General features: G+C 47.4%; 1 protein-coding gene across 2 annotated transcripts in view; it reads left to right on the forward strand.

Annotated features, from left to right (window-relative positions):
- The window catches only part of gramd1c (GRAM domain containing 1c), a 50,564-nt gene extending 35,369 nt beyond the window's left edge, over positions 1-15,195 (forward strand). For both annotated transcript variants that reach the window (XM_059970558.1, XM_059970556.1), the window contains exons 6-13: positions 45-163; positions 4,195-4,337; positions 4,551-4,654; positions 6,515-6,664; positions 7,468-7,546; positions 11,749-11,868; positions 12,661-12,763; positions 14,182-15,195. In XM_059970558.1, coding sequence (XP_059826541.1) covers positions 45-163; positions 4,195-4,337; positions 4,551-4,654; positions 6,515-6,664; positions 7,468-7,546; positions 11,749-11,868; positions 12,661-12,763; positions 14,182-14,259 — 896 coding nt within the window. In that variant the 3' untranslated portion in view covers positions 14,260-15,195. The remainder of the gene's footprint in view (positions 1-44; positions 164-4,194; positions 4,338-4,550; positions 4,655-6,514; positions 6,665-7,467; positions 7,547-11,748; positions 11,869-12,660; positions 12,764-14,181) is intronic.
- Positions 15,196-16,620: the final 1,425 nt, after the last annotated feature.

The raw sequence follows: 16,620 nt of genomic DNA on the forward strand, positions 1-16,620 counted from the left end.
TGTGACTTACCAAGCACACTGACGATATAATCTTGTTCCCCCAGATTTCGTCATGGGTTCATGGGAGAGAGATGTGAATGGTACCCAGAAACGGACTCTGAAATACGTAATAACCATCACAAACCCGTTGATCGGCAAGTTCTCCACTGCAACTGAGAGTCAGGTACTGGCCTCCTATCAGTGGCCTGTGGTTAGTGCTGACCTTAAGGCACACCTGGTCTCGAGACCGGGTAAGGGGGCAGGTGGATCGGTGGGGGGAGGAGGATGAAGTTGGGAGGTGATGGGTGGTAAAGGGCTGGAGGAGAAGGAATCTAGGACAGTGGGGTGTGGAATAAAAGGAAGGGGAGGGAACCAGAGGGAGGTAATGGGCAGGTGAGTGGGGTGAGACGGAATGGAAAAAGAGGAGGAGGAGGGGAGAAATGACTGGAAGTTGGAGAAACTGATGTTCATGCCATCAGGTTGGCGGCTACCCAGCATCCGCTGCTCCAGGGTTTGTCCAACCCGGGTTTGTCCATCCTCTCCTAATGGCTCCTGACCTGTAATCCAGGCAGTGCGCTGGTATCTAGCACTAGAATAGACTGAGTGGGTAAGATTTCTGCCACTGCCAGTCTACTCAAGCCCAATGACAATACTTTGAACACATGCCCCACTGCAACACCAAAGGGACGGTGCACTTTTCAAAGAGCTGTTTCCCAAGGCAGGTGGATGCTTCCTTGGTGTTGGTGACAATAACAAGTGGCACAGCACATGGGGTGTTTGTAGCATCAGAACTTTCTATTTCCTACTTGCTGTCTTTAAACAAATCCCTTCAGATCAAAGTCTGATGGAATTCCTTCCTCGGCAAAGTGCCGCACACTAGCGCTGACTGTTCTGTGGGAAGAGAAGCAGGCTGGGGTTTCGGGTTTGAGGCTCCTCGTGAACTGGGAGAGTCTGGGTTGCGGAATAGGCAGCAGGGATGGGCAGGACGAAGGAAGTCCCTCTGTAAGAATGCAGCCCAGCCGACTCTGAAGTTCACAGAACACAGAACAGTACCGCACGGCACAGGCCATTCAACCTGTGAAGTTGTGCCAATCTTTAACCTGCTCTAACACTTCCCTCCCAAATACTGCAGCTCTCTGTCTTTCCTTCATCTGTGTGCTCATCTAAGGGTCTTTTAAATGTCTCTACTGTATCTGCCTCTGCCGTCACCCCTGGGAGCACGCTCCACACATCTACCGTTCTCTGTTTTTTTAAAAAAAAACCTACCTCTGACATCCTCCCTGTACTTTCCTCCAATCTCCTTAAAATTATGTCCTCCAATTTTAGCCATTTCTGCCCTGGGGGAAAAAATGCACTGGCTGTCCACTCAGTCTATGCCTCTTGTCACCTTGTACACTTCTACCAAGTCTCCTGAAATCCAAACACAAAAATACAGCTGCAGGTGCTGTGGATCAAGGAATACGTACACAACGCTGGAAGAACTCAGCAGGCCAGGCAGCATCCGTGAGAAAAGAGTAGCCAACGACCCTTCATCAGGAATGGGGGAGAAGAGGGGGCTGAAGCCCAGTAATAGAGATAGGGGAGGGGGTAGGGCCTAGAGGTGCCAGGTGGAGAACCAATCAGAGGAAAGATAAAGGGGGGAGGGGATAAGCATGAAAGAACTGTAGAGATAAAGGAGCAGAAAGTTGAAAGGGCAGAGAGGGACCTGGGATAGAGGGAGGGGGAGGGAATTACCAGAAATTGGAGAATTCAATGTTCATACCACCAGGCTGGAGGCTACCCAGACGTAGATGAGGTGTTGCTCCTCCAACCCAAGTTTGGCCTCATCACGGCAGTAGAGGAGGCCATGTACGGACATATCTCCTGAAATCCTCCTTCACTCCAAAGAGAAAAGCCCCAGCTTTCTCAACCTTTCCTCGTAATCCGGGCAGCATCCTACTAAATCTCCTCTGCACCCTCTAAAGCTTCCACATCCTTCCTTTAATGGGTGACTTTCCTCTCACGCTCGTGGTACCATCCGGCTAACAGGTTAGAGGGGTAATTAGAGAAAGAAGGTAAAAACAATGGAGATGTAAAAGCTTCGGTTAGAGGTGCTGCTGAGACCAGAAACCAAAAGTCAAGTGCTTGGACCTCCCTGCATAGCTGGAGTTCCCATACACTCACCTGTCCTCTCGTTGGGCTGGGGGTTGTGTCAGTGGCCCAGGATGAGTGTATGCAGTGCATTGTGTAGATGGTGCATGCACAGACAAGTTGGCCACTCCCACTGCACTCCTCCAGCCGATAGTCGATCCTACAAGGTCATGTCAGAGGGTGGCCAACAACAGAAGGGCCTGCAGTCACATGCAAACTAGAGCAAGGAAGAACTACAGGTCTCCCCCGAACCAACTGAGTCTGTGCAACAATCTGGTATTGATCAATTTTATCAGGGCATCTTGTATCAACCTGGTGGTCTTGGTGTCTCAGTGGGTCAGGCAGCAACTGTGGGGAGAGAAATGGTCTATGTTGTGGGCCAAGGACCTTTGAGGGTGGAAATGTGTTAAAACCAGTGTACGGTCGGCCCTCCTTATCCGCAGGGGATTGGTTCCGGGGACCCCCACCCCTCCGTGGATACCAAAATTCGCGGATGCTCAAGTCCCTTATTTAACATGTATCAGTGAGGTGGTCTTTAGGACCCAGCAGAACCCCAGACTTTATTTAACATCTGTCCGTGCGGTGGACATTGGGACCTGGCGGTGCAGCTCTGAATCCGCAGTGTTTCTGTTCACAAAAATGATCGTGATTGAAAATAAGGTGGAAATAATAGAATGATCGGAAAGAGGTGAAACACCATCAGCCATTGGAAAAGCGTTAGGCTACAGTCGGTCAATGATTGGAACAATTTTAATGGAGCATGTGAAAGGCCCTGCCCCAATGAAAGCTACAATTATTACGCAGCAACACAGTGGTTTAATTATTGAAATACGTATGTTTCTTAAGTGTTTTATATGAATAGAAAAGTAAAATATGTACTATATACTAAGAAAAACGTTTTTGACTAACTGACGCTAAATAATAGTGGATGTACCTGTTCTGACTTCAAATCCAACTTAAAGACAGACTCAGGAATGGAACTCATTCATAACCCGGGGACTGCCTGTACTTTTAAGTCATTTCTAGATTACTTATAATACCTAATACAATGTAAATGCTATGTAAATAGTTGTAAAACTGTATTGTTTAGGGAATAATGACAAGAAAAAATATTCTGTACATACTTAAGCAACAAATGCTGGGGGAAGAACTTCCGGGTTTTCCCGATCCGCGGTTGGTTGAATCCGCGCATACGGAATCGGCGGATAAGGAGGGCTGACTGTATTAAGTGTCAAAGAAACTACTGGAATCATTCTCAGTACAATGCTTTGACAGCAAAACGTATACACAAAGTACATTAAGAGACGTACAGGACCACAAAGTTGGGTGTATGCATACGTTTCGGGTGAAAATACAAAGTTAATAAAAATCGATCTTTATCCTTTATAAATTGGGAGGGAAAAGTACAATATGGTCAGCGAGCAAATAGTCCAGTTTATAGAGAACATGGTGACAAAAGTTTTTTCAGGTGATACCAGGAAAGGAAGCTCAATTACAACTTTACACTAAACTTTGTCGATAGATTTTGAGAGGTTCTGCTTGAAGTGGTCAATTGGTGTTTCAAGTTGTTAAGTCAGAAAGCTTTCTTAAGGTTTGTACATCAGTACAGAAGAGCAATCAACATATCCAAGAGTATAGTTTCTTTCAGTGTGGATCCAACTGGAATTAGTACTGGAAACAAAAACGGTGTTTTAAAAGGATATTGGATATATATTTGGAGGGGAGTGGGAAGGCTATACAGCAGGTTGGGCTGCAGCCTGTAGTAGTAGTCTTGTGATCACTCAAGTGTAGTGTGATTGTTCTCCTAAGTAAATTGCCCCGTTGGTGAATCTTCGGGTGGCTGGTGCCACTTGCTGATCGCCACAGAGCTTCATCCAGAGTGTTGGTGTGGGTTCCCTTAATGGAGAATGCCTGCGCATGACTTTGTTCGATGTGGGGAGGCTGACGCACAGGCTCCTCGATGGGGTCCAGTGGCATGGGGTGGGCGCAGCCTTCCTCCACCTTCACTGCCGTTGCGACGTGACCTCTGCTCCTGCCTGGGATCAGTCAGTAACTGATCACTGCGGTGTCTCTCTGGTTTTGCAGACCATGTCGAAAGACAGCCAGCCTGGCCAGTACTATGTGATTGATGCAGAGGTATCCACACATGATGTGCCTTACCATGACTACTTCTACACGCACAACAGATACTGCATCATTCAGACCTCAAAGCGCAAGTGTAGACTCAGGTAAAGTGCTTTGCTACTGTCCACAGAGGATATCATTTCTTTAATCTGCCTCGTCTGCATTCCTGTTTACTTCCCAACTTCAGGGATTTTCTTTCTGTATATTCCAAGGCTGAGGGACCTTTATTATCGAAGTATGTATGCAGAGTACAACTCTGATTCGCCTTTGGGTCTTTTACTTTCGAGTAATTTCTTCTCCCTTTACTTTCGCTTCAGAGTCTCGACGGACGTCTGTTACAGGAAGCAGCCCTGGGGACTGGTGAAGTCCTTCATACAGAAAAACTCCTGGAGCGGATTGGAGGACTACTTCAAGCACTTGGGTCTGTATTCTGTTTTGTCACGTAGTAAGTCAGGAGAGCTGGTAGGTCCGGGCTGAATGGAAGCAGCCTGTGGATTTTGTGGAGTGACCTGGTCCACCTTGGTGCACGGTCTGGACACCCAACTGAGTCTGGACCACGTTACCCCATTGTAAACAAGATGGAAGGTGGAAAAACACGGGAAGAAATTCCCGGCACCAGGGGGAAGTAGTTTTCAGAGGAAATCTTAAGATGATAGGGCAGGGGAGCAGAGTTGGGCCCGCAGCCCATGGAGTCTGCTCCAAAAGAGATCAGGGTTCTCTGGCCGTGACCTGCCCTCGATGGGTTACCTGGAGTACACACTTCTCCCAGATTGGGGATTACTGTCATTCTCCAGTACACAAGTATAAAGGGGAAAGAAATGATTCATACTCTAGATCCGATGCAGCATAAAAATACAAAAAATAAGTATTAAAAACACAATAAATATAAAAACGATCTGGTAAACCACTACAGGTAACTGCTGAGTGTGGTTGATTATGTAAGGTTAGCTCCGTACGTGGACTGATTGTATGTGCGTAGAGTGACGCTAGGTGCAGGAGCATCTGAACGTAAGGTGACTCTGGCAGCAAATGATAAAGTGACGAAGTAGCTCTTGGCAAGGGAAGCTCTTCTAGGTTTGCCTGCCCACATCTCGCCTACACCGACCAGAGGTGCCGGCTGCTCCCGACTGCACCCATTGGAGTGAGCTGGGCGATCAGCCTGGGTTCTGGCCCTGACTGATAGCTCAGTGACTCCTGTGCCACTGAGCTTGAATTTGGCCACCCCTGCACCCTGGAGCTTTGCCGAGCTCGCTGACTCCGGGCCCCGTTGGTGAGATACGGGCAGGCGTACCTGAACCGGGTGAGGTGCGCAGTCTGCGTATTATTGGGTAACCTGGTCCAAGCGCTGGGTGAGCACCCAGCCTGTGTGCTGAGGTGGACCAGGATACCCCAGCATATCTCCCCCTCGATCCACTGTGGCTCACGGATGTCACGTCTGATCCAGCCCAGAAACAGACAAGCCACCAGCTTCCTGGGTTGTGTTACGCCTGCAGCCCCCTCCTTTATGAGAATCGCAGGCTCACTGTTGGGTTGGGTCAGGGGGCCCAGGAAATGAGAGAGAGACGTGCGGAATGTCTCGTTCCCCTGGCGATGTAAAGCTACGGGACATGGCCATTGTCTCCGGAAGGCAAATTTTGTGGATTGGAGACTGTACTACGTGGGCTGGTTGAGGGAGAGATTGCATCACCCCCAACCTGATTGACATCTGCGACCCTGAGAGTCAGGATAAAAGAGGGTCTGTGGGAACAGCCCCTCAGACACACCAGAAGAAATGTTAGTGCTCCCGTAATTGGGGAAGCCATTTTGAAGGGGGCCACGTGCGTTCAGTTCCATTGCCTGGGACTGGCGGCTGGTACCACGGAAAACGGCTTTTAGCTAACAGCGGGGAAACCTACTCCCCCGACTCAAAGGATTGACATCATAAGAGACCTGGGCAAGTTTAAACCGTCTCTCTCTTAAACCCAAAATGCTGCAGCTTGAATGAACTAACAATGACTTATATTTCCATCGGACAATACATTATCCCCTAGACAACGATAGAACTATTTCTTTTTGATTGTTATTATACCCGCGCTTTTAGATTTAGTATTGACGACGTATATTATCTGTATGTTTGCATTAATCTTACTTTTGTGCCCCTTTTTCAATAAATACTTTTAAAAATAGTACCATCAGACTTCAATGGGCCTCTCTATCTTTGCTGATAAGTAACCCAGTTACGGGGTTCGTAACAGTTGAAAATCTGCAAAGGGCTTCAGCTCTGGGCGTTCTCTCTCCACAGAATCTGACCTGTTGACTGAGGAGGTTCTACACAACCCCATCTCCGCTGAGCCCGGTCAGCCGGGCCATCGGCGCCGCCGCAGGGGCTTCAACCGGGGACTTGCCGACCTCTCTCCGAACCGCGATGTTGGCACGAGGGAAGGCTATGCAGGTACTGCGCTGGTAACCCTTATTCTGCATGGGCGGCTTGTGGCACAGGTGACTGGTACTTTACCTGAAACCTCAATGTGAGAAAAGGCTGCCTCTGTCAAGGCAAGGGTCAAGGTTGTCACGGTCAGAGTTATTGGGTTTGGGATCAGTGTTGGGGGTTGTAGGGGTGATTAGGGTCAGGGTTGGGGTTATTAGGATTTAATTCAAGATTGAGGTTTGGATTATTCTGGTCAGTAATGTCCCCTCTAATTTGTAATGACCAATATGTGCAAAAATCTTGTGCTGTGCAAATTCATGTGTGCGCAACGAATAATTCTTCACTAAAAACAGTATAAATAAACCAGTTCTAAAATCGGCAGACAAATCGTCACAGACCCCAGATTGTCCACACGGTCCGCATCAGAAACCGGAAAAGGAAATGTGATTGTGTACCATCGTGAAATATACTTAACATGCCAACGAGGTGGAGGACGACAACCTTTTGTGCACAGTTTAAATTCCTTTTTGCGCAAGTAGCAAAGGGGTGTGTCCACGCACACACACCTTACAGGGGACGTTGCTGGTTAGAATTACAGAAATTCGACTTCAGGGTCTGGTTTGGGGTTTATTGGAGTCTGAGATGGGGCTTATGGACACAGCTGTTCATTAGAAAATGGGCCCCAAATGATCGCGGGTCTGCAGATTAGAAGCTGCGTTTATACCCCTGCTCTCCCATGCTGGTCCTGATGGGGTTTTTGGTACGTTGGTGATGGATCGCAGTGAGGTTTCCTGACCTCCTCTCTTTTCCTTTTCCTCTTATTGCAGATAAAGGAAATAATTTGGAAGATAAACCAACAAAGCAGAATTGGAAGCTGTCAAAGCTTGTGTTGAGCATGAGTGTGATGTAAGTACGTTTAAGGAAGGCTTGTCTTCATGAGCAGCACGGAGGAGGCTGAAAACTACAGATCTCGTGGTGAAACATCAACCATTATCAGTGATGTGGCAGCTTAATGTAGACTCAGTGGCCACTTGCTCGTTAATGCAAATCTCTAATCAGCCAATCATGAGGCAGCAACTCAATGCATAAAAGCATGCAGACATGGTCAAGAGGTTCAATTGTTGTTCAGACCAGACATCAGAACGGGGAAGAAACGAGATCTAAGTGACTTTGACCGTAGAATGACTGTTGGCGCCAGACGGGGTGGTTTGAGTTTCTCAAAAACTGCTGATCTCACGGAACGGTCTCTAGAGCTTACAGAGAATGGTGCAAAGAGCAGAAAAACATCCTGTGGGTGGAAACGCCTCATTAATGAGAGAGGGCAGAGAATGGCAAGTCAGGTTCCAGTCGACAGTAAGTCAAATAACAAGCATTACAACAGCGGTGTGTAGAGGAGCATCTCTGAACACACAACACTTCGAACCATGAAGTGGATAAGCTACTGCAGCATGTGGAAATACGCTCAGTGGCCATGTTTTGTACCTAATAAAGTAGCCACTGAGCTTATAACAGTAGACCAAGGCATTTCATCAGATCTAGTAGCAGAATTAGGCTCTGTCTTCCATTATGGCTTTTTTTGTATCCCTCAACCCCGTTCCCCTGCCTTCTCCCCATAAACTGATATCCTTACAAATCAAGAAGCTAGCAACCTTTACTTTAAATATACCCAACGGCCTGGCCTCCACAGCTGTCTGTGGCATTGAATTCCACAGATTCAACACCCTTCAGCTAAAGAAATTTCTTATCTCTGTTCTAAAGGTCCATCCCTCTAAATCTGAGGCTGTGCCCTCTAGACCTCGATTTCACCCATATAGGAAACTCCCTCCCCATGTTCACTCCGCATTCCGCCTTGCATTCCCCGACGCCGCATTGCACTCCATAGGGAAGTTATGAAACTGAATTGTTGAGTAGGATGTAGGGATGTTGAATATAGCCACCAAACGTTCTGTGAAATGAGAGCAACTTAAGGTATCAGTGGGGTATGAGTGAGGCTGGAGTGATTTAGAGAGGATGTCCAGGGCTTGGCAGATTGGAGGAACTGCTGATACTGCAGTCATTATTCACTACTGGCTCATCTTTGACTGCCTATGAAGCAAAAATTAAATTCTGACCAAAGTGAGAGAGCAACGGTATAGATAGCAGAGTAAGAAAGCCCAAGACTACTGTGGGAAAGTGAGTGATCCGGATTGTGGGCGTGATTTCACAGGTGCGAGCAGGTAAACCAGATGGTGAAAGTTACAAGTTGACAGAAAAGCAAAGCAGATTCAGCCTGGGAGAGTGTTAAAGGAAAGGGGTGGGTGTAGGCTAGAGGGACAGACCTTAACCTAAAGAAAAACAACAAAGCAAAAATTAGTGGGAAGACAGAGAATTGGGAAGCTTTCAAAAACCTACAGAGAGTGACTAAAAGAGTCATTAGGAGGGAAACAGTGAAATATGAAAGCAAGCTAGCAAGCAATATCAAAGTGGATCATAAGTATGAGAGTGGATATTGGAACACCAGAAAATGAGGCTGGAAAAATAATAACGGGGAATAAGGAGATGGCAGATGAACCAAATGAGTATTTTGCATCAGTCTTCACTGTGGAAGATACTCTGTGCCAGATGTTGAAGGGTGTGAGGGAAGAGAAGTGAGTGCAGTTAATAAGGGTGAAGGTGCTTAAAAAGCTGAAAGACCAAAGGGTGCATAAGTCACTTGGACCATTTGAACTGCATCCTAGGGTTCTGAAAGAGGTAGCGTTAGAGATTGTAGGGGTATTAGTAATGATTTTTCAAAAATCATTGAAATCTGGCATGGTGCCAGAGGACTGGAAAATTGCAAATGTCACTCCACTCTTTACGAAAGGAAACTATAAACCAGTTAGCCTGACCTCAGTGGTTGGGAAGATGTTGGATTCGATTGTTAAGGATGAGTTGTAGAGTACTCAGTGGCATAGGACAAAGTCAGCATGGTTTCCTCCATGGAAAATCCTGCCTGATGAACCTGTTGGGATTCTTTGAGGAGATTACAAGTAGGATAGATAAATGGAATGCAGTGGATGTTGTATATTTGGACTTTGGGACCACTTCTTATGCTCTATATCCATGATTTAGATGATTGAATAGATTGCTTTGTTGCCAAGTTTGCAGGTGATATGAGGATTTGTGGAGGGGCAGGTAATGTTGAGGAAACGGGTAGGATGCAGAAGGACTTGGACAGATTAGAATGGGCAGGAGAGTGGCAAATGAAATACAATGTTGGAGAATGCATAGTCATGCACTTTGATTGTAGAAATAAATGTGCAGACTATTTTCTGAACAGGGAGGAACTCCAAAATTTGAGATGCAGAGGGACTTGGGAGTCCTTATGCAAAACACCCTGAAGGTTAACTTGCGGGTCAAGTCGGTGGCGAGGAAGGCATTAATTTCAAGAGGTTAGAATACAAGAGCAAGGATGTGATGCTGAGGCTTCAGAAGGCACTGATAAATTTATTTAAATCTTTCATCCATGCCACAACGTGAGGGAGTAAAAATCTTTGCGTTATGACACCGTTGCAATGTACGGACATGTGAATTTATAAGTTTAATGGCTTGTAGAAAGAAGCTGACCTGTTGGTCCTGGCTTTAATGTTGCAGTAGCATTTGCCAGACAGAAACAGCTGAAACAGTTTATGGTTGGGGTTACTGGTGTCCCTGATGATCTTCCAGGCCTTCTGCTGCTGTAAATGTCCTCAATGGAGGGAAGTTCACATCCGTAAATGTGCTGGGCTGTCCGTACCACTCTCTGCAGTGCCCAGCAATCAAGGTTGGTGCAATTCCCTTACCAAGCAGTGATACAGCCAGTCAGAATACTCTCAATGGTGCCTCTGTAGAAGGTCTTGAGGATTTGGGGGTTCATGCAGGTGGAAGAGACACTGTTGTGCTTTTTTGCCACAAAGCCGGTGTGTACAGTTCAGGTGAGATCATCGGTGCTGTGTATACCGAGGAACTGAAACTAATCACCCTCTCAACTGCAGACCCATTAATGTTGATTGGGCTGAGCCTGTCTCCATTCCTCCTGTAATCCACAATCAGCTCTTTTGTTTTCTGGCCATTGAGGGAGAGGCTGTTATCCTGGCACCACTGTGAGAAGCCCCGCCTTGAGTGTTGTAAACAGTTTTGAGCTCCTCATTTAAGAAAAGTTGTGCTGGCATTGGAGAGGGTTCAGGGGAGGTTCACAGGGATCATTCCAAGAAAGGCTGTGTATGAGGAACAGTTGATGGCTCTGGGTCTGTACTCGCTGGAATTTAGAAGGATGAGGGGGATCTCATTGAAACCTTTTGAATGTTGGAAAGCCTAGACAGAGTAGATGTGAAAGGATGTTTCCCATGGTGGGGGTGTCTAGGACGAGTGGGCACATCCTCAGGATAGAGGGGTGTCCATTTAAAACAGAGATTCAGAGAAATTTATCTTGCCAGAGGATGAAGAGGTAGTGGAATTTATTACCACATGCAGCAGTAGAGGCCAGGTCACTGGGTGTATTGAAGGTAGAGCTTGATAGGTTCTTGATTGGACACAGCATCGAAGGTTATTGGGGTGGGGAAGGATCAACCATGATTGAATGGTGGAGCAGGCTTGATGGGCCGAATGGTCTAAACCAACTCCTGTGTCTTATGATCTTATGGAAATCAGAAGCGACGCCAGTATTTTGGACAAGCACCCAGTTCAAAACTTCTTGACACAACATATTGCTTCCTAAATGGAGTCTCATCCTTGATGGGTACAAAAAAAGCTGGATGAACTCAGCAGGTCGGGCAGCATCCGTTGAAAGAAGCAGTCAATGTTTCGGGACAAGACCCTTCGTCATCCTGGAGGGGACTTGTTCAGGAATTTGGGCACATTATTCCAACTCTTAACTTTGTTCTCCGCCCATCAGTAATGGTTCAGTGTAATTGCTTGGCCTGCTAATATCACAAGCAAGGTTTGTGTATGTTGGACATTTTGTGGAGATGGTGTGGGGTAGTAAATGTAAATTGAAGTTAAAAGCGTGTTTAACTTGGGAGAATAAAGGATGGACAGACAGAAGGGGTGTTTGAGTTGCATCTTGTGTTTATATGTTTTGTGTTATATGATTCGATGTCCTTGTGTTTCAGCCTGCTTATCCTAGCTGCCTTGAACTTGGGTCTGTTTTTTAAGCTTCTGGATGTAGAAGTTGTGGCCCAAAAGGTCCATTTGTCAAGCAAGTTGAAGATTCCTGAAAAGCTGAGTGTCAGGTAGGTGGTGCTCCAGTAGACATGATGCATTGAATGAAAGGACTTCAAACGACACAGCCTTTCAACTCACTATGCCCCCCAACCCTGACCCCGGCCCCGGTGGGTTCAGGGAAAAGCCATTTATGCTGACTTTGTTCCCTAACCAGTAATGAGGTATGAAAACCCTACCATACTCTCATCTTGGGGTCCACCCACCCTACTACTCTGTGGCACCCCCTACAGCCTCCAGCCCCCCCACACCACTCTCTGGGACCATTCCCCCCCCCCCCCCCCACTACTACACTTGTGTGGCCCGTCCCTCTAGACAGCTAGCAACATCTTGTCTTTGATTATTTCTGATTACTGCATCAACTGTAATCCCAGTTTCTGAACGCTTGCTGTTTGGATGAGGTTTTTAGAAGCTCAGGGATGCCCAGTGCAGAATCGGGCCCTTCAGCCCATTGAGCCACTGCTGACCATCAACTCCCAATTGTGCTAATGTAACATTAATCCACCGAGGGTAGATTTCTCTGAGCAGCAGAGGCTGAGAAGGTCCAGACAGAAGTTTATAAGATTGAGGGACAATGACAGAGTAGTCAGCCAGTAACTTTTCCCTAGGGTCTTAGTGCCTAATACCAAAGGGAATGCATTTGAGCTGAGAGAGAGAAGTTCAAAGGAGGTGTGTGGGGCAGGTTTCTTTTTACACGAAAGGTGGCAGGTGCCCAGAATGCACTGGCCTGTGTCCTGAGTAAGTTCCGACTGGAGACCCGCTTGTATTTCACTGAAATGACGCTACTTTCCGGTTTTCCACAGTTTGGATCACGAGACGCTAGAGCAGGAAGCAAAACATAAGAGTCCTCGTCAACTTCAGGAGCTGCGGGCGGTGATCAATGATTCCATTGTTCTGCTGGAACAGGTACAACTACGTGGAACAGTTGAGGCCGCCCACCCTTTGTGTCAATGCCGAGGTGATCTGTGAACCGCTCCAGCATCCCATAATCAGCATGTCACCGTAGTTCAAGGTTCCTTTGATTATTTAGAGTTCAGAATAACAGCTTGGCCCAGGGTTTCTGAGAACTGGTTCAGTTGTGGATTCTTCCGAGCTGACAATTACTGCACCTTTAAATTAGGTGTCCCTTGCGTCCCTGTCTCTGTGACCTCCTCCAGCCCTGGAACCCTCTGAGCGTCAAGGTCCCAGGCACATGACACAGAGCTTCACTGCTCTTTTACATGCTTGTGGTCCCTGGTCTAACTACCTTGTGTGTGTCAGGGATTCTCTTGGGCTGATTACACTCTTGGTGTATTTGACTATAACTGGGAAGTTCCAGAAACATCACGGCCAGCTGCTGATTTAGGAGATGACACAACAGTGAGCCAAGGTCTATTGCACAGACTAATGGAGCTCCGGTCTTTGCTCCATTTCCCTTGACACTTTTTTTTAATCCCCCCAAGTCCCCAAGCTGAGTTTATCCAGAGGGAGGTGGAGTGAGTTCAGGAGTGACGAGGCAATGGTGCAGCTCTGGTTAGACCCCACTTGGAGTATCGTATTCATTTCTAGTTGCCCCATTATAGGAAGGATGTGGAAGCTTTAGAGAGGGTGCAGAAGAGGTTTACAAAGATGCTGCCTGGATTAGAGAGCATGTCTTGTGAGGATAGATTGAGTGAGCCAGGCAGGGCCTTCCTCATGGGTTGAGCGAGCAAGGACTTTCCTCTAAGGAGTGGTGGAGGACGAGAGTAGGTGTGAATAATGAAAAGAGGTGTTAATAGAGTGGACAGCTCTATTCCCAGGGTGGCGATGGCTAGCATGAGGGGCATAGTTTTCAGATGATGAGATAAGTGTAGGGGAATGTTTTACACACAGAGCGGAAAGTGAGTGGAGCGTGCTGCCAGGGGGTGGTGCTAGAGGCAGATACACCTCGGGACATTTAAGGGATTCCTAAATAGGCAGATGAATGAAAGGAAATTGGAGGGCTATGCAAGAGGAAAGCGTTAGAGTAGGTTAAAAGGCCGGCACGGTGTGGTGAGCTGAAGGGCCTGCATTGTGTAAAGGAGCAAGTCTCCCTGGACCACATCCTTCTCCGTCTCCTGCCCTTAAGCCTGCACTCTTGATGGGGGATTACATCCCAGACTGGATGAAATTAATCTCCTCTAAGATCCAGCGTTCACACTGCCACATGAACTACTGCTTGCCACGTGTGGGTTGGGCAGAGCGTGTGTAGCGTGTTGCAGGAAGTGGCGATGCATGAACCGGTGCAAACCTTCACAGAACGTTTGAGCTAAAGTGAGGGGCGCTCGGAGCACAGGGTCAGGTCATGATCCCTCTCTGTTTTGCAGTTGAAAAATTCCCTAGCAGCAATTCAGAAGAGTTTTGAACTCCACAATCAGACCGTGATGAGCGCAAGTGGAATCTGAACAGCCATCAGCAGTGAAGACACAGAATTGAACTACATGTTTATACGGTGCCCTTGCCTCCAGGGGCGATCCGGGAAACTTGTGCCCAGTTATAAATCAATCTGCAGCCTCTGCCTCAGGTTAGTGTGCTTCCACATCAGCCAAGCTGATGCCCAGCACCACAAAGCACACAAACTCTGTATCGAATGGAAATTCTACTGAGCCATATTTGACTGTAATGGATGTTTTGTAAATTTTCTGGACCGAATGTTTTTTAAGTGCTTTGATATTCAATTATTGCACTTTGATAACAGTGTCAGCTGTTCTTTATAGCAACTTTACTTTCCACTTTTTAACGATTCCAAGACTTGTTTGGCCCTGGAAATTTCTAAACACCGCTGCTTCACTTTCTTAAGGCTATTTAATTTTACTGTAGGAACCGACGTCCCTTTGCACACAAAAGCTAGATGAACTTGTACATACTTGAAATTAATTGAATTCCAGATTAATATGGATTAAATCCAATGCAATTTATAAAAGAAAATCTATATTTAAAATATATATACGTAGGTTATTTTTGATGCACATCACCCAACAAAGGTTTTTATATATGAATGACTTCACAAGTAGCATTATCAGGGTTTCTTGTTATACTGTTTACATTTTACCACATACAATATGGACACCTGTGATTGCATAGATATTTTTAATGACTTCTCCTGATAGCTGAGGGCTGAGGTTACACCTCTCTGCTGTGGTCTTTTTACTTTCCCCCTTCTTGAGCAGGCACCAGAAAGGATAGACACTTGTTCCCGCTGGTGCCCATAGGAATGTCAAACAGATGCATTAACTGGTTCTTGTCCATTACAATGAACAATATTTTTATTAACTTAAAGTCATGAAGGCTCATTGTCAAAACACTACATGTAATGGAAAAAATAAAGCATTTTCAAGTAACTTGATTTCATTGTGTTGAGGTGCAAACGGGCAAGGGAAGTATTTGAAGAAAATTAGAGACGTTTATTGAGTGCAGAAGATCATGTACCTCTCAGATTAATTTATTACGCATACATAGAAACATAACAAAATATGTCATTTGCTTTAGCAACCAACACAACATGAGGACGTGCTGGTGGCAGCCCACAGACGTTGCCACACATTCCCAGTACCAGTGCAGCCTGTTTACCATGTTCACACAACAGCAGCAGCAATAAAACAAGCCCCACAATCACTCACTCACACTCCTCCAACCTCAGCACGAGCTGCCTCCGGCCTCCATTTCCCCAGTGGACTCACAAACACTTAGACCCATCGAGCTATGACTTCCAGACCTCTGATTAACCTTTGGGTTGCAATCCTCGGTTATCGTCGATGATGAAGACAGGACCCCTGCCACTGGCCCTCAAACCCCAGACACACCAATGACAGCACCCCTGCCACTGGCCCTCAAACCCCAGACACACCGATGACAGGACCCCCGCCACTGGCCCTCAAACTCCAGACACACTGATGACTGGACCCCTGCCACTGGCCCTCAAACTCCAGACACACCAATGACAGGACCCCCACCACTGGCCCTCAAACTCCAGACACACCGATGACAGGACCCCTGCCACTGGCCCTCAAACTCCAGACACACCAATGACAGGACCCCCGCCACTGGCCCTCAAACTCCAGACACACCGATGACAGGACCCCTGCCACTGGCCCTCAAACTCCAGACACACCAATGACAGGACCCCTGCCACTGACCCTCAAACTCCAGACACACCGATGACAGGACCCCTGCCACTGGCCCTCAAACTCCAGACACACCGATGACAGGACCCCTGCCACTGGCCCTCAAACCCCAGACACACTGATGACAGGACCCCACCACTGGCCCTCAAACTCCAGACACACCGATGACAGGACCCCTGCCACTGGCCCTCAAACCCCAGACACACTGATGACAGGACCCCTGCCACTGGCCCTCAAACTCCAGACACACCGATGACAGGACCCCTGCCACTGGCCCTCAAACCCCAGACACACTGATGACAGGACCCCACCACTGGCCCTCAAACTCCAGACACACCGATGACAGGACCCCTGCCACTGGCCCTCAAACCCCAGACACACTGATGACAGCACCCCTGCCACTGGCCCTCAAACTCCAGACACACTGATGACAGGACCCCTGCCACTGACAAACTCCAGACACACTGATGACAGGACCCCTGCCACTGACAAACTCCAGACACACTGATGACAGGACCCCTGCCACTGGCCCTCAAACTCCAGACACACTGATGACTGGACCCCTGCCACTGGCCCTCAAACCCCAGACACACTGATGACAGGACCCCTGCCACTGACAAACTCCAGACACACTGATGACAG

This window comes from Hypanus sabinus, chromosome 5 (assembly GCF_030144855.1).
Source record: "Hypanus sabinus isolate sHypSab1 chromosome 5, sHypSab1.hap1, whole genome shotgun sequence".
Taxonomy (NCBI): domain Eukaryota; kingdom Metazoa; phylum Chordata; class Chondrichthyes; order Myliobatiformes; family Dasyatidae; genus Hypanus; species Hypanus sabinus.